General features: G+C 38.2%; 2 protein-coding genes across 2 annotated transcripts; one reads left to right on the forward strand and one right to left on the reverse strand.

The window, feature by feature from the left end:
• Window positions 1-25231, forward strand: gcc2 (GRIP and coiled-coil domain containing 2). Its single transcript, XM_028022511.1, has 24 exons — window positions 1-191; window positions 465-527; window positions 1308-1392; window positions 1467-1546; window positions 1622-1726; window positions 1810-2302; window positions 3217-4988; window positions 5987-6050; window positions 6141-6241; window positions 6832-6930; window positions 7836-7955; window positions 9412-9576; window positions 10320-10424; window positions 11870-12032; window positions 12854-12954; window positions 13129-13206; window positions 13548-13685; window positions 14340-14461; window positions 15557-15733; window positions 16242-16450; window positions 19467-19694; window positions 20378-20517; window positions 23069-23270; window positions 23454-25231. Exons 1-24 carry the CDS (start codon window positions 186-188, stop codon window positions 23525-23527), a joined length of 4890 nt encoding a protein of 1629 aa, XP_027878312.1. The 5' UTR covers window positions 1-185; the 3' UTR covers window positions 23528-25231.
• tmem223 (transmembrane protein 223) lies at window positions 20531-22387 on the reverse strand. The gene has a single exon (XM_028022545.1). The coding sequence runs from the start codon at window positions 22227-22229 to the stop codon at window positions 21462-21464; it is 768 nt and encodes a 255-aa protein (XP_027878346.1). The 5' UTR covers window positions 22230-22387; the 3' UTR covers window positions 20531-21461.
• Window positions 25232-25723: the final 492 nt, after the last annotated feature.

A 25723-nucleotide genomic window follows, 5' to 3' on the forward strand; every position in this document is an offset into this window, starting at 1 on the left:
ACGATTGCGGAAGCGGGTCTTAGCTTTAGCCTGCTTCCCTGGAACCAAAACAGATCAAATGTTTCCTTGCTAACTCGCTTTGTAGTCGATCGTCGTCTTAGATATTGATTGAAGTTCTCCCTGTCAGATACCTGCTATCTGCCTTTGTGACACAGGAGAGAGGAGAAGCTAAAGAGCCGCCAGAAATGGAGGTAAATATTCAGTATCGAGCAGTTAGCTTTAGCTAACCTGACAAGTTGGTGTGGAGCATCTTGAAGTTACAGATACCCGAACTCAGAACCATTTCGTTAATACAGTTATCTGAAATAAAAAGCTAACTTGGAAGAAAAATATTTACAAGTTTTGTGCAAAAAGTAAACATTATTGTCAGTGTTTGGTTGACATAAACGTTTTCTTTTCTCCTGATGAACCCAACGTTTTTTTTTAATCTAATAGGGTTAATTATTTTACTTTTCTCTGAAAAGGATCCCGGTGGTTCTGCAGCTGAGGCTGGGACTCCATCCCAAGCCGGCACTCCCAAGTCAAAGGTACCTCACAACTTTCTATATTTGTGTCTTTAATTAATCTGGACCTTTCTTTCTGATACATACAGTATGTTCGTGTGAAAATCATTGGTCATGTCTAAATATATGATTGTTTATAAACCCTTTAGAGGAAATGAGATGAGAGAATTTTATTTTTGGCTTTATTTTTGTTTACAATTTAGCTGTTGGGAAATATTCCAGATTCCTGCCATCAGTGCATTTGTGTTGAACATTAATAGTCTGAGCAATAAGGACTTACAAACTGCAAAATGTAGGTTTTTAATCATTTCTTTTTTAAAAATAAAAATAACAAATGCATGTCATGAGCTTTATTATTAGTACTGCAGTAATGTATCTGAAATTATTGATATGACAATAATATCATGTCATACATTTTTGTTTACATGTTTAGAGAATGCCATGAAAATCTTGAATAAAAATGTGAAAATCTTACTGTTAGGCTAAATGAGCTACTTAGAGTTTGTGCTTTTTCTGATTTCAAGTGTAACCCTAAAAAGAGTTTTTGCTAAAATTAACGAGAATCAGAAGCTAAATTTCACATTTCTTTAAAAATGCAAATTGATTTTCGGGTGATGATATGCAGCGTCAGTGTTGGAAGGCATTCTTAGAAGCTTACATGTGGAAAGGTGATGTTAAAACAGCCCTAAAGTTTGTTCTTTGGCTTTAATCCGTTGTGCAAAGACTAACCAGCATACCCCGGTTGAGAATCATTGTTTCATAAGATTAGCTTTCTTCTTTCTTTTCTTCCCGCCGTCTGTACAGCTGGATACGCTGTCCAAAGATGACCTCATCAAATATGCCAAAAAACAGATCGCCGCCATGCAAAAGATGAAGACCAAATGCGCAGGTACATAGTAAAGTCACGACTGGTGATTCTTCTCTGGCTGTGAATTTGTGACATTACTTTATTTGTTTTCCCAGATTTGGAAAAAGAAGTTGAATCCCTTAAACAACAATCCAAAAGTACTGACAAAAGTCCAGAGGATGCCTTGTTGATACAGGTTTGTGTGTCTCCAGAGCTGTTGTAAAAGTGAATATGCTAACATTTTATAATTCTATTCTGTTTGCTGTTTTAGGAGCTGACTGAAAGGATGGATGTTCTGCTACTGGAGAAAGCTGAAACTCAGCAAAGTCTTGCACTCTCACGTAAAGAGCTAGAGAGAACCAAACAGCAAGCCAAGGTAAAATACCACAAACATAACAATTTTCTGCAATGTTATGTCTGTAAAGAAGCCAGATTGTTATTTTTTAAAATTATTTTCAGGAGGATCTAGCACTGCTGCAAAGTGAACATGAGCGAGTTATTGAAGACCACCAAAGGAAGATTGAAACCCTGGAGTTCAGCATTGAGGAATCCAGAAACAAACACCTGGAAAAAGTGACTCATTTCCAGAAATTACTCCAGGAACAAGAGGAACGAGACAGAGAAAGAGAGAAGGAGCGCAGAGAAGAACACACCAGTGCTCAAGAGAGCATAGAAGAAGTCAGGCGCTCCTTGGAAGCTCAACTGGAAACCCTTCGAGCTGAAATGAAGGTAATCCAAGACAGAAGTTCGGAGGAGGCAGCTCAGCTGGAGGAGAAGTACCAAAAGGAGCTGACGAAGGCCCAGCAGGAGGTGGAGAACCTGAAGGAGGAGCTGGTTCAGAAAACCGTCCAGCATGAGGAGGAAATGAAAGCTCTGGAGGAAGACTGGGAGATGGAGAGGAATCGCCTCATGTTGCTCACCGAGGAGCTGACTGAGCAGCTGGCTTCAAAAGGTACAACAGAAGGAAGGAAGTTACTGTTTTCTGGGTTTGGTTTGATTTATCTGAGGAGAAATGTGCATAAAAAAGCCTTGAAAATTGAATTTACATTTCAATTAAGCAATTAATTAAATATTATTTTACAATACAGTTAAATATTTCAATGTATTTTGTGTGGATTTCATCACTACAAAAACATTTTTACCAAATATTTTTGGTCCAGTTTCTAGGGCAAATATTTGAGTACACTTGAAATAAGACAAAACTCACTTACAAGTAACTTTCCAGGTCAATATAGAAGCTTGTTTTAGGTAAATAATTCCTTAATATCGATTTTAAAAGTGCTAGTAACAAGTAAAATAATCTTCCAGTGGAACAAGACATTTTAACTTAAAATATTGTAAAATGTCTTGTTCTACTGTCAGATTATTTCACGTAGAACTAGCGCTTTTAAAATCAATATTAAGGAACTATTTACCTAAAACAAGCTTCTATATTGACCTGGAAAGTTACTTGTAAGTCAGTTTTGTCTTATTTCAAATGTACTCAAATATTTGCCCTAGAAACTGGACCAAAAATATTTGGTAAAATTTTTTTTGTAGTGATGAAATCCACACAAAATACATTGAAATCTTTAACTGTATTGTAAAATAATATTTAATTCATTGATTAATTGAAATGTCCAGTTTGGAGTGTTTTGTATAAAATTAGAGTTTATTCACCCATAAGAGGACAGATTTGCATTATGATGCAATTATCATAATGTTAGGTGAAAATGGTGTCAAAATAACCATAACATAATTTCTGCGACGATTTATCATCCACCAAACTCTGTTATTATGACAGGTCTGGGTACGATTCACTGTATTATAGTGACTTATTTCTAACTTTAGCAGCATGTTGAGGCAACGTTGTTCTGTTTTTTGCAGACAGCTTCCTGCAGGATGTTCAAGAGGAAGACGAGGACCCCAGCCGTGGCACCGGGATCGGCAAAATGCTGGAGCTGTCCGGGTGCAAACAAGCCGAACCTCAGAGCGGCGGCGAGCAGGGCGAGCTCGGCAGACTGAGGACGGCCCTGGACGACGTTCAGTCCCAGAACACCATGCTGCAGGATGAGCTCACGCTGCTCAGCAACGTGAAGGTGGAGCTTGAAGCAGAGCTGGAGAGGGTCAAAGAGGATTTCCAGGTGGAAAAAGAAGAGCTCGAGTTCAAAATCAACGAGCTGCAGATGAATAAAGACAGTCCGACCACTGAACCCGAGCTGAAGCTTCAATCTGAGCAACAAAAAGTTAAAACTCCCATTGAGATGTCAAGCAGTGACCTGAATCTGAATGAGGAGCTGACAGCTCGATGTGAGGCCTTAACCAGAGAACGCAATGACGCCATGGCCGAGTGCCAGCAGATGAGAGACATACTTCAAAGTGTGGAGACAGAGCTGGGGGAGAAGACCAAAGATTTTGTCCAGCAGTACAACGCCATGAAGGAAAAGGGTGCAGAAACAGTGCGAGACCTTCAGGAAAAGATTGAGCAGCTCGCCCAACAGAGGGACGAGCTGCGGGTGAGGATGACTGAAATCACAGAGGAGAAAAACTCTCTGATGAAGAATATCCAAGACCTTCAGCAAAATTATTCATCTGAAAGCCAGAAACCTTACACTTCTGCAGAAGAAGAAGAAACCTCTTTAAAACAGGCTGTGAAGGAGCTGACTACGCAGAACGAGGAGATCTTCTCACAGCTGAAGATGAAGGAGAACACAATTCAAGATCTGAAAGAAATTGCTGCCATTTTGACTGAAGAGCGGGACAAAGCGCAACACCTGCTGAAGCTCAAAGAAGACGAAGTGCAAAGTTTGAATGACTCCAAAACGAAAGAAATTGAGTCGTTGCTGCAAGAGAAAGAAAGGGAAACACTTCTACTCCGAGATGACAACAACAAGCAGGTGGAAAGCTTGAGGAAACAAACAGACGACGAGGTGAAGCATCTGAAGGAGGAAAAGGAAAAGACGGAAGAAAATCTGAAGGAGAAGACGCTGATTTATGAGGAGACGGTTTCCGGTTTGGAGCTGAGAATCAAAGAGCTTTCCACGGAGAGGGATGATCTCCATCAGAAACAGGAGCAGGCTTTGTTGGAGCTGTCCAAGCTTCAGGAAGACGGGAAGCTAATGGCATCCAAGATGGCTGACCTGGAGGCTCACATGGCGCAGAGGGAATCTGAAAAGCAAAAACTAGAGGAAAAGGTGAAGTCGCTAACAGAGGAAGCGGAGAAATCTGGTGCTTCCATGAGGCTGCTGGAAGAAAATCAATCTGAAGTCCTCAGAAAGTCAACGGAGGAGCTGGAAGATCTCCAGACGCGAGTCGAAGAGCTCGAAAATGAGAAAAACCTCTTAAAGAGAAGTCTTGAAGGGATGGAGGCAGAGAAAAGACAGGAAGAGATCCAGACAGACTTCCAGGCTCGCATCACAGACCTGGAAAAGGAGCGAAACATGTTGACATCAAACCTCAACGACGTAGTGAAGGATGTAGAGGGGCTGCAGAGCGATCTCCAAGACATTAAGTCGGTTAATGAGAAGATTAGCGACGAGAACCAGAAACTCCTGGCCCAAGCTTCCCTGGCTCAAGAAGAGAGGGAGGAGTGGGAAACAAAGCTTGGAGAGAAGGACGCTCTGGTTTCACAGCTGAGGAACGAAATAACAGCTCTGCAGGTGGGTCAAACATCTGATCACATCACGTTTTAGGGCTGTTTCTCAAAATGAGGGGCGCGGCCCTCTAGGGAACCAACAAAGGATGCTTAAAGTTGGAGGAAAAACAAACAAAACTAGAAAACATTCAATCTAATATTTTTTTTAAATCAAACATAACCTGTTTTTCAATCATTATTATAAAATATAAGTTAAAATAACTTCTTTATCTTTGTCCTTTTATTTAACCTGGATGAAACTCACTATAGTGTTTTGACAACAACACATTTAAACAATTATTTACAACGAAAACCCAGTACAATATCCAAAAGATTAAGTAAAAAACACTCTCCTAAAATCAGTACAAGTTGTGACATATAGACTTTGTTTCTGCTAAATCATTTATAAATACCTTGAAGGAATAAAGTGAGACCAGTTGAAATGTTATTTCTTATGCTCATCTTTCTAATTGGCTTCTAGTCAAATTTATAAAACTGCTTTACTCCTCAAGCTAGAGAAACGAGCACAAAATCAAAACAATTCTGTCCAGAAAAAGGCAGAAGGAAACGTCCAGCCACCCTGCTGTGGAAGAAATTCGGCATAAAAAAACACAAGAACTGTGAAGATGAAGTAAAATATTACTTGTAATCAAAAGAATTGTGTCAGGTAATATGTTATTACTTTAGTAATCTGATGTTCGTGTCATAATATATTACCTAATAATTACATTTTCCACCGCAGAACTCACAACCAACTAAAATCCAAATATATGAGGCAGCATTTATGTTAAAAATTAATGTAATAATTGTTATAGTGAGTAAAAATGAGGAAAAACCATCTAAAAGTTACACATTTTGTAGCATTTCTATGCTGTTTGTGAGACCATGGCATCAAAAAGTTTCTAAACTCCTGGTTTAGGATCCCCCACCTGAAAAAAGATAAAGTTGTGCTTAAAGGAAATACATTTTATTGGTGCTATTTTTACCCTTTAATATTTTTATCTTTTTTTTTTTTGTTCACAGGAATCTAATGTCCAATCTGCTTCCTCTGAGGAAAGTGAAGCCAATGAGATAACCAAGAAATTAGGTGTGCTCATGGATCTCATCAATTTTATTTCACTGAATAAGCAGTCTTCAAACAAATAAGTAAAACATTTTCTTCTTCTTCTTCCCTCAGCTCTCCTAGAGGATAAAATCAAAGAAAAAGACGAGAAGATGAACAAAATCAAGGCAGTAGCAGTGAAAGCCAAGAAGGAACTGGACAACAGCAAGAAGGAGGTAGTCAGAATACTTTCATCACATCTGTGAGTCTAAGGGCTCCAAAATAATTGTAATGTAACGCTCTGATTGGGTCTCTGTCTCTTTAAGAAGTTCATGCTCTTTCTGATACTCCGCTTTCATGTTTTTGGCATTAAAAAAAAAATTGGGATTGTTTCTTTGTTAATTTTTCAAACAGGGTGCTTTAATTTTAATAAGGCAAACAAGCAAAAAGTTTTGGATGTACAATAATTGACACTCTTTTTCAGTAATAAAAAATAATGTGACTACCCTATTTGTTTAATTATTATTAAAATATTATGTCTTGATTATTGCTGAGTTAGTAGAAATTTTTTTTTTGTTGAATATTTAATTTTGGTCCCCAATTGAAATTGTTACTGTTAATTAAAGTTTTATGAGCAAATGGAATTTGTGAGTGTTGGGCACCAAACTGTCTGAAGCCCAGGGCCCAGCTCCTCCTACATGTGGCTCTGAATGAAAAACAGAACCCTATAAACTGTAGATGAATTAAATCATTCTGACATTTTCTGTAGTTGTTATATAAATAATTGTTCATTGCTAAAAGTATAATTTATTGGACTTCTTTTCAGGTTGTAACTCTGAAGGAGGAAGTTGCGTCACTAAAAGCAGAGCGGGAAAAGATCAACACTTCAATGAAAGATATCATTCATGGAGCTGAAGGATACAAGGTAGAATGCACTAAGTATTATTATAATCATAGTTTACAAGGATTTTGATAAATTAGTATAATAATGAAATTTAAATGAATGTATCAGTAGTGCTGTTAAAAGTCTGTAATAATTCAAGGAAGGGAAACTGTTCGATAATCCCTCTACCTCTTTAGTAAATAGTGTTTTACTTGATAATGTAATGAACCAAAGAAAAGTTTCCAAAGTTATTCATAACCTTTGAAGGTTTTCACATCTTGTCATGTTACAACCACAAACACCAGCGGTTTTTGGGATTCTGCCTTTGCATCTTTTTGTAAAGTTAAGTGTGTTCTTTCAGCAAATGGCCTTTTTTTGGTCTGTATACTCTAGTTAACAATTAGTCCTTTATTAAATTAGTTGGTGAGTATTTCAATAATCGATGGATAATTAATCCATTGTTTCACCCCTAATCTGTGACAAGATATGAAAATTATTGTATGCTCATTACACTCCAACCCGTCTCACTGAGCTTGAGGTGTTTAGTAAAAAATAATGGATTAAATTTTAAATCTTTGGAAAAATACGTAATTTCAGTGAAAGGACATTTTGTTTTGCAAACTCACGCCACACTTTACAAACCTTCTTCCATTTGATCACAATGCTTAAAATAAAACTTGCAAATTAGATTAATCATCTACTTTTTTTCCTAACACAGTTTTTAGCTAATTGGCGTAGCGTAATATCGCTCCCAGTGGTTTCCATAAACGCCCTGCAGCTGTGTCTCTATTACAGAGGGAAGCACTCTGCTGTGTCTAATGAGAGTTTTGTCCCATAGCCAAATGTAAATGCAGCTGATATGTGTGTTTTCCTTCACTGAGTTGTTCAACCGACCTCCAGTAATGAATATTGAGGATGTGTGTTTGTGTGTGTGTGTGTTTGTTTAGAATCTGCAGATAGATTACGACAGGCAAACAGAGCAACTGGATAAGGAGAGGGAGAAGGTGGAGGCGGCTGAGAGACAGATTGCTGAGCTGACCAAGCGACTCAGCAGTACTGTCACACAGGTAACTGGGATACACACTCAATCACACACACACAACAAACAAAATGCTCTCAGCCTCCTGTAAATCTTAGCTGTGAGACTTTGTCCAGCGAGCATAACTCCACATGATTTACAGAGTCATTTTAGCCAGCCACACGTCTCCCAGATACATCCCACAAATAGACCATCAGATGTGTCTGGCTGTGCAAGGGAGAAATTGTTTTTTGTATATATAACTCCTTTCCTTCCCCCTCTAAGCTCATAACTGTCTGGCAGGTAAATGGAGCGAGGTATAGCCTCCATCTGCTGCGTTTTCTGAGACTCGGTTTAGTCTCAGATGAGCTGGAGGTTCTCAGTGGGATCGCGCACGCCGAAGCTAGTTAGGGATCCCTGCGTTGTTCCCGATGTCTGAGTTTACCCATCATCGGTTCAGTGTTTGGCTGACAGCTGCCTGGAGACGGCTGCAGCCGCCGCTTGTTGAGCGTTGAGTCTGGAGGAAACCCCACAGAGCCGCTCATGTCAGATTCGCCCGGGTGGTTCTTCAGAAACGCCACGTGTGTTTGAGCAGGGTTGGTTCTTTTGACTACAAGCACATCTCAACAGTGAATGAAGTTCAGCTCCTCTTTTTAGTCTGTTTGTGTTTCTGTTTTAAGAGAAAGTTTATTCTGGTCGCTCAAAAAAACAAAACTAAACTAAATTATCTTGGATATTGCTCAAGAAAACGAAAATCAAAACTATCAGGTTTCTTGTTTTTCTGTTCTTATCCAGATCTGGAAAATGTCACATTTAAGACTTTATTGTATTTCCAGCCTGTCCAATCAGGAATGTGTTCATGATTTAAATCTAAATTTGTCAAATAAAATGACTTCCACTTATGGTGGTTTTATGTAAATAAAACAAAAAAAGTATAAAAAGATGGAAATCCATATCGTCATAATCTACATGCATCTATCCAGGCATCCATCTATCCATCCTTTTATCCATCTATCCATCACCTCTTTCATCCATCTGTCTGTCCATCCTTTCATCCCTCCATCCGACATCTCTTCCGTCCATCCATCTCTCCATCTGTCCGTTTATCCATCCATCTATTCTTCCATCCATCCATCCTTTCATCCACCCGTCCATTCTTTCATTCATCCGTCCATCTGACAACTCTTCCATCCATTCATCTTTTCATCCATCCATCCACCCATCCTTCTATCCATCTGTTCGTCACCTCTTCCATCCATCTGCCCATCTTTCTTTTATCCATCTGTCCTCCGTCTATCCACCCCATTAAGGTTCTGTTTCTTCCAGGATCTGTATTTAATAAATCAATAAAATAAGTAAATCAAACACATTAGTATATTTATTATGTAAAAACAAAAAAACAAAACTGAAAAAGCTGTAAATGTTGTCACGATAAAACATTGTTTACCAACTCTGATGGCAGACTATTGAACGTATTTCAGTAAAGAGTGTGGCCCTTTGTGCAGAAGGAGACGCTGAGCAGTGAGAAGGAGGATCTGCAGGCCGGTTTGGAGACCATGAGGAGCGCGGTGAAGCAGCTAGAGGCCAGAAACCAGGAGCTGCAGAAACAGTTGGCCAGCCTGGACAGAGACCTGCTGGCCGAGAGAGCCATGAAGGACCAGAAGCTTAAGGTGGACATAAACACACATAGAAGTCTAAAGGGGCAGTGTTATGAATCATCCATTCAGATAGTGTCATTTTACAGTGCAATCAAGTCACTATGTTGTTTTAAGTGATATATGTCAAATGTGACTTAAAATAAATTTGACTTCATAATGTAAATTGGGCCTCTGTCTCTTTAAAAGCTCCTGCTTTTTCTGAAACGCTGCCTTCAGGAAGTCAACACGACATCTCTCCTCTATTAACCCTTTAGTAGCGTTTTACCTGCGCAGCACTGAGAAGTAGGTCGTTTAATGAGCTCAGCAGCTCCACCAGGTGTTTGCTAATTACTGCTGGCTAGTCTGAAGAAGCTGAGTAGTGGCGTCGTAGGGAAGCGCTGCTCTGTGTGGCGGAAGCTTGGAAATTGCAGCTCTTAGGAGGAATTGCGCCTTGAAGGCGGAGCTAGTTTCCTCCAAGCGTTTTGCACAGCTGAATTGTTGCCATGGAGATTAAAGGATTTGTCAAACATGCATGAAAGAATCAAAGTAACACTCTAAGTTTATTTTTGAGGAGGAAATAACATTATAACATGATGTAAAGCTCAAAAAGTTGATTTTACATAATACTGCGCCTTTAATTTAACCAGAAAATCTTTCTTGGAAGTATTTGAATGTCTGCAAAGTAATCTTGTAAATCAATTACATAATGTCATTAAATCTGATAGAGCAGTGTTATAGTTTGCCGACAGCCTCAAAGTGTTTGCTCTCCCCTCCAGGACCTGTCATCCGCCACGAAGGAGGTGGAGGAGCTGACAGCACAGCTCCACAGGCAGCAGCAGCAGTCCCAGCAGACCGCCCAGGAGCTGGAGCTGCTACGCAAGGTACCCAAACACACCAGCGTTTCTCAGACCCAGTGTGTCTCTTCGGGTCGACTCGAGCCGGTGATGGCCGGCCTGAAGCCACAGCGTCGCGTCACAGAGAAACGGAGCAGCTTTAGCCCACAGCAGAACGAGCTGCTGTTACTTTTCCATTAGTGGAGGCCTACATAGTACACTTGAGAGCTGCCTGGAGATCTGACTTTGTGTTTTGTCCACTTTGTTAATTCAGTCAAAGAAACTGGATTTCTAATGGTGATACAGATTTGTTTTAAAGGGAGAGGGATGTTGTGTTCTAAAGAGTAGACACATTTATTTTGAATAGTCCATATAATATCAAAATGTCTGGAATTATTTTATTTGTTTGTTCAAAAAGTGAATGCATGTTAGTCTAGTTGCTGAACGTTACACTTGTTGAAGATATAAAATAATCATTTTATTGATGTGCCAATTTTTCCTTGACTGGGGATTTTTTTTTCCAATTAATCAATATCAGAAAACTTCCTCTCTTTTTGGTCTGTAAACACATCAGAAAAGATATTTTTGTAAAAATCTGTTAATGTTCATAGACTAGGCTTCAGTCGGAATAAGATTCTTACTGTCTGATTATAGAGTAGAACAGTATTTACCCAAAAATGTTAAGTATAAAATTATCTAAAAGCTTTTTTCAAGACAGATAAACCAACTGTTATCCATACTTTCTTGATAAAAACATAATATGTTAATTATCACAGTAATCCTAATGTCATCTGTAACAGTTATTTCCTATTTGGAAACATAAACTTGAAGGGGACATATTATCCAACATTTACATTTTATATTTCCATTTGGGTCCCAGAAAAGCATTTAAAAATGACACCCAGATGTGTTTTAGCTATAAGTTAATGTTTTTTTGTGTCTGGAAAAGGAACCAATTCAAAAACCTCCCAAATATGATGGCCACTGCAGAGTTACCTAGCAACACCAGCCAAGCCCAGCCTATCACCTAGCAACCCAAACAAAATTCAATCATGTTTGGTTTTACCACTGTATGCGATGTACAATGGCTGGTGGAAAAGACTAGTGTCTTGTTGGTTGTGCAGGAGGCTCCACTTCTGCTTTTCTAAGATGTATTGTCGTATAATTGGGCATTTGATTGCAGCCATTTTCAAGTGTGAGGGCAAACGTTGAGTTGGGGGGCATGGCCACCAAATTATTTGGATATAAAGTGACAAGAGGCTCTAGAATGGCTCGCTCTAATAGGAGCTCAAAATAAGCAGAGCTGACCAAACTAAAATCTCATTATCTAAAGATGGTTTTGTGCAAAAAAATCTAACAAACATCTTTTGTATACCCCATAAGCCTCAAGATAAATATTGGTCAAGAAACCCTCATTTTTAGCCACATAATTTTTCCAGACAAGTGTTGACTCTCTTCACAGTCGTGATGTAGTGTGTTTACTCTACCACTAGGAGGCACAACAGAGCTCCCTGATGGACATGGAGATGGCCGACTACGAACGTCTGGTGAAAGAACTCAATGGGAAACTAACAGAGAAAGATGAGTGTGTGGAGGAGTTGAAATCCCAGATTAACACACTAAACCAGACGCAGGAGACCCACAAGCAGAAAATCGGTATGATTCACATGCTTATTTGGAATTAAGTTATTCATGTATTTTGTGTTTTATTTTTTTGTTCCTAAAGGGTTAAGGTTGTGGCTACTACACATATATTTTTATTATAATAGCTTTGTGCATTACTCAGACTTTTTTTTTATTTCAGACGTTTTCATTAGCTGTAAGCAGGGCCGCATTTAAAAGGATGTGGGACCCTGGGCTGGAGTTAGTTTAGGTGCCCTATCCACTAAAGGAAAATTATTTTACTAATGCAAATTATGGTATATTAGTAGGTAATCCTATACATCAGTGGCTATGAACTGATGCATAGTAATTTTAATACATCCCCTTGCCAGTAATTCCATGTTTTCCCCCAAAGAATTTCCTACAATGTCTTCATTTTAAGTATTTTTTTATATTCGTATAAATCCAAAAATATGCACACAACTCCCCTGATATGGGTTTGTTAGCTGTATAGAAATTACACTCTTTACAAAACAGGCATTTGTTAAAAAAATGAAAAGAACACATGTAGTGCCCACATAAAATCAGCGGCCAGGACTTCTGACCCTAAAGTAAACACCTAAAATAAATTATTATTTGCATAATGAATCTATTGGAGTTTCAATTTTTGAATTAGATTTCTGAAGTAAATAAACTTTTTGATGCTAATCTAATTGTCTTTATAAATAGTAAACATACTCAGTAGTAATATTCAGCTTACATGCAACTGTAGTGTGTTTAGATATGACATATTTTTTCTTTTATATTTTAGCACGTTTTCTGTTTTGACTTGCTGTTAATGTCTGCTCTCTTCTGATGTTTCCACGTGTCTCCAGAGGCTTTGAAGTCTCAGCTGGACCAGGAGGAGGAGAAAACCATGAAGATGAAACAGCTGCTGGTGAAAACCAAGAAAGATTTGGCAGATGCTATGAAACAGGTCTGTGTGTGTTTCTTTTGGCAAATCCCCAAAGATTTCCTGTTACTGTGCAACACGGATGTCTGATGAATGTAAATAGAGCGATGCGGCCATGTGTAAGCATGACTGGAGAAGGCCTTGGAAGACGTTAGGAAGAGTTACTAATGTGTCATCTGCGTGTGTTCATGCATGCAGGAAAGCTCCCTCATGATGCAGCAGGCGTCTCTGAAAGGAGAGCTGGAAGCTAACCAGCAGCAGCTAGAAAGCTCCAAGGTAACACAAAAAAACCCTTTCTGGTAGGGCTGGACAATAAATCAATAACAACATGTATTGAGATAAACACGTGATCAATATCAGTGGATAACATGTCTGATAGAATATTCAATGTAAAGAATATTCACTGAACTCTGATTCAGAACTGCACAGCATTCTGGGGGATGTAGGCAAAGGAAAGGCTCTGACCACTCAACATCTCACATTTACACTGCAAAAAACAAAATCTTACCAAGTATTTTAGTCTAGTTTTTAGTGCACTTGAAATAAGACAAAGTAGCACAAAGTAGATTTTGTTCAAGCACTTGTACTCTAAAACGTGTGTGTGTTGTTGACTTCAGATTGAGATGTGTGAGCTGACAGCCGAGCGGCACCGCCTGCAGGAGCAGCTGAAGTCCGCTTTGGAGCAGCAGCAGAGGACCAGCAGCTCCCTGCAGCAGCGCATCCACAGCCTGCAGCAGGACAGAGACACAGCAAAGGTTCACATCCTTCAATTATTTCATTTTTAGCTCTGTTCTCAGAAAAAGAAGGTGAGAAGTAATGCTTTTTTCAGCAAGAGTATAACAGTTTTAACAAATGAACTGAGCTCCTGCTCACGAGAAACGATTGATAAATGAGGCTAAAAGTAATGACTCTTTTCATAATTTATCTCTCAATTATTTTTAATTACCTCTATCTACAATGTCAACCGTGTTTCAGTCAGACATCCATCATGTTTAAATGCTCAGCTGATAGCAGCCTGTTTGTAAGACCCGCAATTAGCAATGGAAATAATTTGAAAACTCCTGGAAGTTTTTACGTGAAGTTCCCGATGAATAAATCCATAATTTTCCAGATGGCAATCAATTCCAGTTGGTGGCAGCATATTTTACTTTATTGATCCCCAAAGGTTGGAGTGGAATATTTTGTTCCAGCATTGCATATAACAAAAATTAAAAAATAAGTAATAATAATAAAACATACACACACATATCGCTTGGTATATTCTTAAATATATATTCAGCATTTAAAATGCACAGCTCTAGCTTCATCTTTTAACAAATTAAATTGGGTAACTATCATCCTTTTTTTAAAAATAAAACGCTTTAGCTTTTTTTGTGCATATCTCCAATGAACCTGTTTGTTGATTTCAGGCTGAGCTTATGGCAACAACAAGCGAGTTTGAGAGCTACAAGGTTCGAGTTCACAACGTGCTCAAACAGCAGAAGAGTAAAACCAGCGCCCAGCCTGACGGAGACTCTGGGAAACTAGAGAGGTGAGAGCAAAATGAGGGAAGATGCCGACAGGATGCAATCAGAAAACTGCTTCCCGTTAAATGTCCGTAACATATTGTAAAAGGTTAAGTAGGATAAACTTCACCTCAATGGTTTTAAAATGAAACCGCAGGCACTTAAGCCTGTTCTAATGTGACAGATCAATTAAAATGATCAGTTATTTTATTTTACTCTTTACTGGTATATGTTTGAGTAAAATGAACATTGTTATTTTATTCTATGAACTACTGACAACATGTCTCTGAAATTCCAAGCATAAGTTTAGTATTTAGAATAGAATAGAATAGAATTCAATTTTATTGTCATTGCACTGTCACAAGTACAAGCAACGAGATGTAGTTTGCATCTATCCAGAAGTGCTCTACGATATATAAATATTTATTTACAGATGTACAAGGCTATGTATGTATGGACTATAAGGGGTTATAGCAAAGAGATATAGATATTGTGTATAAATATAAATATGGGAGCTTTATGCACAGATTATACAGTGAGAAATGAGAAATGGTCAAAATAACCTAAAAGATGCACTGCTTTCAGACCTCAAATGATGCAAAGAAAACAAGTTCATATTCATTTAGAAACAACAATACTAATGTTTTAACTCAGGAAGAGTTCAAGATCAATATTTGGTGGAATAACCGGGAGATTTTCAATGGGGTTCATTGCAGTGGTCTCTTTATTTTTTCCAGAGCTGTATTTAAACACAGACCTCCTACTGTGAATGTTATCTTGAAATTTATTTTAGATGGATGTGTCTTCTTCTGCCTAAATTTACTATTTTGTAGCAATTTATGTGTAATATTTTTTTCAGAATATCAGAATTTGCACATCTGGACATTTTTGAATGCAGCATAAAATCATTTATTATGATCAGAACTCAAGTAGCCTTATAAAATACTTTTTTTTACTCTTAGACTGCTACTTTTTACTTTTACTTGAGTAAAAATATGTTAAAAGTATTGCTTCTCTCACTTGAGCACAATTTTTCAATTTTTGGTTACTCTGCTCTGCGAGTATGCGTGAAATAGAAGAAATGCATTTTAAGTAAAACGAGTGTATGTCGTCATCTGCAGGGAGCAGTTGTCCTCTCAGGTTGAACAGCTGCGGAGCCGACTGTCTGAGAGCCAACAGAACCTCCAGAGCTGCGTCGCCGAGCTGCAGCAGCTCCAGGCTGAGCACGACACTCTGCTGGAGAGGCACAACAAAATCCTGCAGGAAAACATCACCAAAGAGGCTGAGCTGCGAGAGAGGTGAAACGTTTTTGTTTTTCATTCTACATCTACTGAGGTTTGTGCCCTCATACGGTAAAATCCTATTTATAGTTTTCCAGACAATACTGGAACACACAAAAACACTCACAAATTATTAAAGGTTTTTTTGTTCTGTTGTAACCATTAAACAATCTTCCCTTCTTTTAAGTGGAGCTGCATGGTTGATGTTACCATTATAAAATAACTTGCGATTAAGTTTTGGCAAAGATCAATGTAATTTTCACAGGTGGCGGAGTGTTGCTGAAAGTAACTAAAAAAGTTACTTTTAATGTAACTTAGTTACTTTTTAAATCAAGTAATCAGTAATCTAACTAAGTTACTTTTTTAAGGAGTAGTCAGTAATCTGATTAATGTTACTTTTTCAAAGTAACTATGTCATCACTGTCTGTCACATAGAATCCCAATAAAATCCATTCAATGCTTGGAAAGGCAAACTACAAACTTTCCAAATTCCTAACTTCCTGTTTCTCTCTGACCCATCCTCCAGGGTTTTGACGTTGCAGACAGAGAACGTGTTGTTAAGGTCAGAGGTGACCCAGGCTCAGGCTGACCTGTCGTCCCAGGTGGAGGCCCAACGGCAGACCTACAGGGAGCAGCTGAGGAAGCTGCAGGACGACCACCGGGCCACCGTAGAGACGCTGCAGGGACAGCTGAGCCGCGTCGAGGAGCAGCTCTTCAACCTGCAGAGCCAGAACAGTAAGCTCCGCTAGAAGCACTTTAAACAGGCGAAATGTAACAAGTGAGCATCTTACACATGAAATCAGATATTTACATACACTATAAAGCTAAAAAATAAAATAAAATCAGGGTTCATACAGGTGCTTGACATTCTTGAAAATGCTTGAATTTGAATTGTGTTTTCAAGGTTTGGAAGATGCTTGACATTAAAACTGAATAGTTTGGTTACAAAGTTCAATCTGTTTGATTAAAAGTTGAAATTTAGAAAACGTCATTTACAGTTGAAACCAGATATTTACATAAACCTAAAAGTCTGAACTGAAATCAGATTAAACTTCTCTTGTTTTAGTTGGTGAGAATTACTAAAATTGAACTTCTAGAACATTTTTTTAGAGATTTCTTGTTTTACTTTCTTTGTATTCTTTGCCTTTAATTTGAGCAGGAAGATAATTTATCTTCACACAATTTGTTTGGATTGTTTCAGTGTAAGGAATACTTATCATTCCTAATGGCCTACTGACTTATTGATCATCTTATATTTTATACGTTAAATGTTATTGAAATTCAGGGATTTTTTTGTTAAATTAGTTTTTACCTCTCGAACCAGTCAAGTGAGTGAGACATTTCAAAACATTTGTTATATTTTAGCTTTACTCACAAGACATTATTAATAAGTCATACATAATATCATATAATAGTTAATTAAAACTGTTTTTTTTTTTTTCTTTATCTCCAAAGTGTGGTGCTTGAAAACTTTGAAAATGTCTGAATTTTTTTAAATTTTACTGAAGGAAGACCCTACAAACCCTGTTTTGTCTTTAACTGGCTGACGTTAAATCAGACAAAACATTTGCTGCTTTAGGATTGCCTAAAGAGATCCTTTGAAGCATCAAGTGGTTTATAGAGTAGAAGTTTTCTGTCTTGTTTCCTCCTCCGCTTCATGAGACGAGTGATGGGACACAGAGAGAGCTCACAAGGGTGAAGATATCGGTGTGTTTATCAGCAGAGCTCATTCATCACCTCCCACACAGCTGCCCTCTGCAGTGAAACACCAAATACACACAGCAAAGACTTGGAAAGGCGAGCGTATGGATGCGTGCTGCTTCTCTGTCACGTCAGCTTGGCCAGGTGTTGGCGAGGCGCCGCGGCTCTGTTCCCGCCTCGCAGTGTGGCAAACAGGCCCCTTTGGCATCTGGAGAGACTCCTCATTAGTGTCTCACACATAAAAGACCCCCGTTTTTTAGGGCGTGTTTGGCTTATCTCACCACGTATTTCTGAATTTAATTGCATGGATTGAGTTTGCTTGTGCTTGTTTTACTGGTATAATCCAGCAGTTTGATTATTTAGTGTAATCAAACTGTAAATCGCATGTGCCACATATTAAAATCTATCGATATCTTTCCATCACAATTTTTTTTATTCTCTCTATGAACCAGGTGAAGGCTGCTGATTGGATAATATTTTGCTTCAAACTTGAGTTCTTGTGACCTCATAAATATATATAAATAAATAGTGTTTATTCTTTGTTAAAAGGGATTTATTATGCAAAATTCACCTTTTGCACATTTTTATTCTTCCAGTTGTATCTTAACTGCTTCCAAAAACACTCCAAGCACTTAAAAAAACTGTCTTTTTTTGCCAGTGAATTAATGTTTTTTGGTGTCTGAAAAATGAGCCAATTCAGCGGCCACTGCGCCGTTACCTAGCAACCCCAGCCAAGCCCAGCCTGTTACCTAGCAACCAAAAGGAATTCCATCATGTTTTTTAGCTGGTTTTACCGCCTTATACTGGGGAAAGACAAGCATTTCAGTTGGTTGTGCAAGAAGCTCCAATTCTGCTTTTCAAAGATTTACGGTTGCGTAATTACGCATCTGTTTGCAGCCATTTTAAACGCTGAGTTGGGGGGGCGTGGCCAGCAGCAGCCTATTGATTTAAATGTTCAGAGACCCTAAAACTGCTCTTTATAAAAGCCAGCTCAAAATCTCAGACTAAAATCTCATTATGCAAGAATGATTCTCTGTAAAAATAAAATTTAATGAACATCTTTTGTAAAGCACATAAACCCATTTTAACCTGTTAAAGGAAGCATGGTATGTCACCTTTGAGGGTGTTTAAGTTTAATTCATCTGTTTGTTTGGTCTGCCAGAATGAAATAGATTTTCAGGAGCAGAATACATTAGAATATATATATTTTTTTCTTCTTTTAAATGTTTTCATATGATCCTGGTTAAATGAGTGCCAGTTTCAGTGTCTCAACGAGGCCCTCTAGTGGTCAGCAGCCACTTCACTACAGTATTCCTATTAACCTGCTGTGGGGGGAAAAGTGAGAAAGACGGTTTAGTTCCAGCTTCATGAATCATATTTATCATCCCACTTTCTCAAGGCACTGTGCCTCTTTCTCATCATTTTCCTGTGTGATGCTTCAACTGTTTGGCACAGTGATCTGCAGCTTTTACAATCCAAAAACCCATTTTTGCCCTGAGTCCAGCTAAATAAAATATTTACAAATATTACCACAAATATTACCTAACCTTTTGAAAAAATAGCAACGTTTTTGAGAAATATTTACCATAGGAAATCTGTAGAGCACCAACTGACTCCTATTTTTTGGTTTTAATAAAAAAGAAAAACATAAAATGTTTTCAAAAAGATGATGGCTACATTTTCTTATATTGGATGTTGATATTTGCACATAGTTTTCAACCTAATTATAGCAAAACAATAAATCTCAATAAAAATTATAGTAATTTTAAATGTTCCATGAAAAAAAACACCAAAAAATGCTAAAAGCTGTATTTGTCGCTATATCTTTTTTTCCAGTTTATCATTTTTAGTCAGTTTTTAAGAGCCAATGTGGAAGGTCCAGAAATCCACACGGGGCTCCGGAGCCACAGGGTCACAGCTAAAAGTGTTCTGGAAAGCCAAATAAAAAATATCCCAACTTGTTAGGATCTATTCTACAATCAATTGCACTTTGTAGCTGAACTATTGTGTCATTTTTCTTCTATAAGCCTCTCTTATCTTCTAACCTCAGGTGCAGTGTCGGCCCAGTCCAGCCGTAAGCCTCTGGCATCAGAACTTCAGCGGAGAAGCGCCGACCAGAACCAAGCAGGGTTGGGATCGATGGGTTTGAACGACCTGCAGTCGATGGCTCGGGAGGAGGGGGAAGGCATGGAAACTATGGACACCGAGAGATCGTCGCCAAAATCCGCAGCCCCGCCGTCCCTGGAGCAGCTGCTCACATCCCCAGACCCCAAACAGGGTGTGTTACAAAGATACACGTTTATAGATTTAATTCGGTAACAAAGGAGCTATTGACAGAGCAATTATTCTCCTCTAACTTTCATGAGACTTCATGTAGTATAACCCATTTTTGTTAAGTGGAAGGAAAAAGTTCATGCAAATAAAATACATTTATTTATTTGCATAAAAATAAAATGCATAAAATTATTTTATTTAATAATAAATAAAATCAATAAAATAATATTTAGAAAAATAAATAATATTTAATAAATAAAATTATAAATAATTTTATTTTTATTAAAATAAAATTCTTTATTTACTAATAAATAATATATTATTTCATGCACTTATTTTTGCATGAAATAATTCATGCGAAAATATTTTCAGGAGTTATTTATTTATTTGCATAATTTTTTAGAATCGTGCAAATAAAAATTATTTGCACTATTAAAGTATACCAACAAGACAAACTACTAGAGTAACAAAGCTGTCCGCTTCAAAGCATCACATGTATTTTTCTTTTTTATTGTTATACCACCTAGCTAGCTCGTAGTACGAAATGTGGATTCAGGTCAGATCAAGAAATCCACCACACAGAAAAATAAATAAATAAACAATAAAGTAATTAATATGATTTAATCTTCATATTTGACTGCTGTTTATTTATACAAAGCCTGTTTAATTTGCTTGTTGCATCTCCAGAGCCGTTTGTTTGGACGGTGGAGCCGAGCAAATCGGAGCTGACTGAGAAGCTGAGCACGGCCACGCGCAGCATGGAGCACATGAACGGCCTGCTGCACGAAACCGAGGCCACCAACGCTGTCCTCATGGAGCAGATCACTGTACGTATGAACATCTTATTTAACCTTGACTTTATTTGTACAGCACATTTCAGCAACAAGGCAGATCAAAGTGCTTCCCATAAAATCATAATACAGTAACCAATCATGAAACAAGCAATAAACATTACATTTAGTCAAACGCAATCTTAAAAGTCAAGCAAATGTGCATAAAATATGTTGATCAATGTTTCACTTCTAATCAAAGACATTTCTCAACAGGTGCATTTTAGCTTTCATTTAAAGGAACAGTGTTGCAGCATCTTTGCAGTTTTCTTTAAGGTTGCTAAAACATACCAGCAGTGTCTAAATTTCATGTTGGGTCATATCAAGATCATGAATGTTTTCAAGGCCAGTTTGTGCCAGAATTTATTAATAAAACCCATTAACAAACTGTTAAATTATGAATAAATTCCTTTCTGCATTCAATAAGTACTAAAAATTATAGAACATCTTTTCACATTCATCAGTCCCTCCAGGATTCAAAATCATATATTTTGTGGTACTACTTTAAAGGTATTTGCAATATTTCCACTTATTTATGACATCAAATGTGACATTTTTATTACTTGACATAAAGTAAGGCTGAGTCAGCATTGTCATAAAAGTAAGAAATACTGCCACCTGCAGGTAGGAGTTATGTTACTTATAGCCAATGTTTATCACCATTTTTGCTGTAAATTAGCAATAAACTCACAGTTATACATTAGCGCTTAGAAAAGCAAAGATCTGTTGATTTTGCATGCATTTCTGGAATTGTGAGACTCTGTCCAGAGGGCCATATAGAAAAACATTGGCGGACCGTATTTGGCCCCCTGGCCTTGAGTTTGACACATATGGAAACATGTAGGAGGATTTTGAATGTTTTAATACAAATTGAATCTTTATGAGCTGACATTTTATTTCAAATATTTTATTTAACAGTAAATAATCCACATCATGTCGTATTAAAATGGTCTATATGCACCAACGGTGACGTCAAACAGCCTGGCGTTGTTTATGGTCCCATTTTTGTCCAGCAGAAAGTAGAGCCGGTGGCCCTTGATTCTGAGCGGGATGAACGACGGGGACTCCTGTCTATGAGAGTGGCAGGCCACCTGATTTAGTGGCACATTAATGGTCCTGCCTCTGTCTGGTCCCAGAGGAGACTGTGTCCGTACCGTCACCATCCTCCCACCCTTATGTAGAACCACCTTACTGACCGACCTCCGGCAGAACAGAGCCCCGAGCCCGATTATCCCCGCTCCTATGGTCAGGCAACCCAGGGTAAAGCCGTACCTCCAGGCGTTTGAACCCAGGTTCATCTCGAAACTCCACATCCCGGCCAGTCCGGTGGTGGTGGACGCCTTAGCTCGGCCTTTTCCGCCGGTGTCTCTGAGCCCGGTGAAGGCGAACTGAGCCAGGTACGTCCAGAAGACGAACTGGCCGCCGCAGAAGACCGTCAGCACCCGGAAGAAGCGGGTTCTGTCGTGCTCGAACAGGGTGACATCTTTGGCAGGCTGGGTGGAGCTGCAGTAGCCTCGACGGGCTGCTACCTGGCGGGCTGTGGGAGCAAGAATCTCCCCGTTCTGTCCGAACCAGGTAAATAATCGCGTGGATTCCCCGCTCGACTGGGTCGCATTTTGAAAGACTCGAGCTTTCTGCTGAAAATTGCCGAGTCGAAACAGCCTGGAGTACCGCTCCAGAGCTCCGCAAAGTAGGCGCTCATATCCCATTTCTCACCGTAGCTTCGTTTATAAGGTTATATGACTCTAAACAACACAGTCCGAAGCAATAGCTGCTGTTTTAAATCCACTTTTATTTCACTCCATGCTTCTCTGTCCGTGAGGGCGCCGCCATACTTGTTATGTATTCTCTTTCTGAACTCTCGCGAGAATAGTGACGTGTCACTCGCTATCGAGTCAACTCTGTGCAAATCAGTAGAACCGTTTCTTGTCCCTCAAATGCTTAATTTTAGCTAAGGAGGAACTGCACAAAATTATTCGTTCCGCTTGATCCTACATTATGTAACGTCACTTCCAAAAATGTCAGTGTACTTTATATGAATTTTAACTGATGGACCAACAGAATGGATCATTTTTAAATTAAAGGATGCATCACAGAAGTACAACTTAAAATGCTTCTAAAACTGGCTCATTTTTGTATTTCTTAAAAAAAAAATTTAAAAAAAACAGCCTGGGATAACAGGATATGTCAGGAAATTAATCATTGGAAGAATGCAAATTATTTGTTGGCCCACTCTTGAATGAGATATTTTTTCTGAAAAATAATACTTTGCTTTACTTATTTTTATCATCAGAAAAGTACATCCAGTTGCTATTTTGTCTCTGAGGTTCTAAGTAAATCAGCCATTTATAATAAAAGTCTAGCAAGAAAAAGTCCATATTTTACAGAGGAGAGCATCCTGAGACTTTCACTTGCACTTGGAAATATTATCATAGTTAGCAGTTCAAAACAAAAGTCTTAAATCAGTTGATTTCACATTAATTCAATTCATAATTACTTTTATGCTCTTAAGAATGTGTTGTTTCATGCAACTTTTATTGTCCTTCAGCTGTTAAAGAGCGAAGTTAGGCGACTCGAGCGAAACCAGGAGAGAGAGAAGAGCGTGGCCAACCTGGAGTATCTGAAGAACGTCCTGCTGCAGTTCATCTTCCTGCGTTCTGGCAGCGAGAGGCAGGCGCTCCTGCCCGTCATTCACACCATGCTGCAGCTCAGTCCAGAGGAGAAGAGCAAACTGGCTGCAATTGCACAAGGTACAAGTCTGAATAATTTATCCTGAAGTTAAAAAAAGCCTCATCTTTCCACTGTTGGTAATCATATTTTGTTTTATCTGTAATTTAAATAATTTCTTTAGGTAAACTGTTGATGATCAAACGTGTGAAAGCTTTTAATAATCCCTAGATATTTGGTGTTTACGCTGGTGCTTTTCCATTCAGGTGAGGAAGAGGGAAGCGGCTCTCGCGGCTCAGGGTGGACCTCCTACCTCCACAGCTGGTCTGGGATCAGATAGACTAAAAACACGGGGAGCACCTTGCAGTGACATCACTGAGCCCGTCTCTGTGAGATTCTGTAACAATGATGCTAATTAAAATGGTTTTAACTGGGGCATTAACGCGTTATTGGGACAAAACAGGCAGGACCAGAGAATGTATGTAAAATAGTATTTTCTAGATAGAGATAATGGAAACAAGAATCTTTATTTACTTTTGCAGAGCATTAGGTACAAACACTGCTTCTCTGAGATGGACACAGGCTTGTTAAACTGCCAGGTTTTTGTGATGTAAGCAAAATAAGACTCATAAATAATTCAAATCTTTTCCAAATATTATCTAACATTTATGTTAGAACAGTACTTTATTGAAACACCACAGTTTTCTTTAGTAGAAATATCTGGTATTACTTACCCACTTTACCCTGCAAAATTTCTCTAAATCTACCAGATCGTGACTCTGTTTCCAGTCCATAGCCCTGTTTAGGTGAGCTCATAGATTATCTTTTGAAATTAGGATTAAATCTGGAGTCTGGCTAATTTAAATGCCCCTCTTTCGAAGCCTTTTGTTTGGTGGTTTGTATTCATGGCTGGACTCACTGTGACCTAAATTCTTAATCTTTAGCTTTACAGCCTTACAGTTTTTGGAACTGTACGTATTTCAATTAATTTAATTAAAACTCCATTCCATTTGAGAAGTAACCCCAGATCATGATGCTGCCACCACCATGTTTCACTGTGGGCATGGTCTCCTTACTTTTGATATTAGAGTCAGAGTTATCTTCCCGAATAATAGCTTTTTGTTTTTTTCAGATTGTAAATATTATTCCATAAATGTTAGGAAAACTTTTTGTTTGTTTTTGAAGGATGCAAACATCTGGGAGATACAAGTTCAGCTAAATGGTATAAGATAATCACTACAAATGATAATGATATGCTCTATAAATTATGTTAGGTGTGTACAAGAAGAAAACTAAAAGCTAAAATTGAATCAAATTGTGTTTCAACCAAATATTTAAGGTTATTTTCGGTCACGCAGCAAGGTTATTCTACCCGTTTTATTTTTCCCTATCATAAATTTGTTTGCTTTTCAGTTGAATTTTACAGGATAAATGTGGCAAAAGGAGTACATAAATTATGATGTTGTTTACATAACAAAATCTTGGCATTTTACCAGAGTTTGTGTCCAAATTCGGGAACCAAGGTTAGTCTCACACCAAATGACCCATCATAAATTTCTTTTAGTCGTATTGATTTGTGTTAAAATTAAATCTGTTGGGCATTTTTCTACAGGCATAAGTCACATCACATGCGTCTATTTCAAAATATTTTCTTATTTCTGGATGTAAAAAAAAAAATCCTGTTGCAAACAAATTGTAGATTAAGGATTATTTAAGAAGGTAAATGTAGCCTGGCATAATGTGACTTAAATGTCAGATGTTTAAATCCTTGGTTAAAAAAGATTTGACTCCTCTGCTTATGTACATCGTACTTTACTCACTATTAACGGACAAGTTTTCACAAATCACATTTTTATTTTCAGTTTCTTTCAATGACTGTCATCATGTATGTTGGCTGTTGAATGTCTTTCTGTATGTTATAGTTTATCACTTTATCATCTAGAAACATGTAAACAAAAAGGTGTTAATCTTCACCCATTTTTAATCTGGTTGCTTATCATATTAAAAAGCCTTAATCCATACATTGTGGTAAGAAAAAAATCAACATTGCGGTTCTTTAGGTGTTTGGTTTTTTTTCTCCGGGTACTCCGGCTTCCTCCCATAGTCCAAAAACATGACTGTCAGGTCAATTGGTTTCTCTAAATTCTCCCTAGGTGTGAGTGTGTGTGTGCATGGTTGTTTGTCCTGTATGTCTCTGTGTTGCCCTGCGACAGACTGGCGACCTGTCCAGGGTGTACCCCGCCTCTCGCCCGGAACGTAGCTGGAGATGGGCACCAGCAACCCTCCCGACCCCATTAGGGACAAGGGTGAACAGAAAATGGATAGATGGATGGATAGTCAGTGGGCAAAAATGTAGATTAAATTGTTAGTGTAGCTCAGTTAAATCATCATAAAATAGAAATCTGTGTTTATAATTATAACTGGTACTTCCTAAACTCAGGTGCAGGTATTTGTGTTTTTCTACTGTAGCATTTGTAACTGCTGTTTTCATTTTATTTGTTTAATGAATATACGGCTCTGCTGTGGGATTGAAGTT

This window comes from Xiphophorus couchianus, chromosome 7 (assembly GCF_001444195.1).
Source record: "Xiphophorus couchianus chromosome 7, X_couchianus-1.0, whole genome shotgun sequence".
In the NCBI taxonomy this organism is placed as follows: Eukaryota; Metazoa; Chordata; class Actinopteri; order Cyprinodontiformes; family Poeciliidae; genus Xiphophorus; species Xiphophorus couchianus.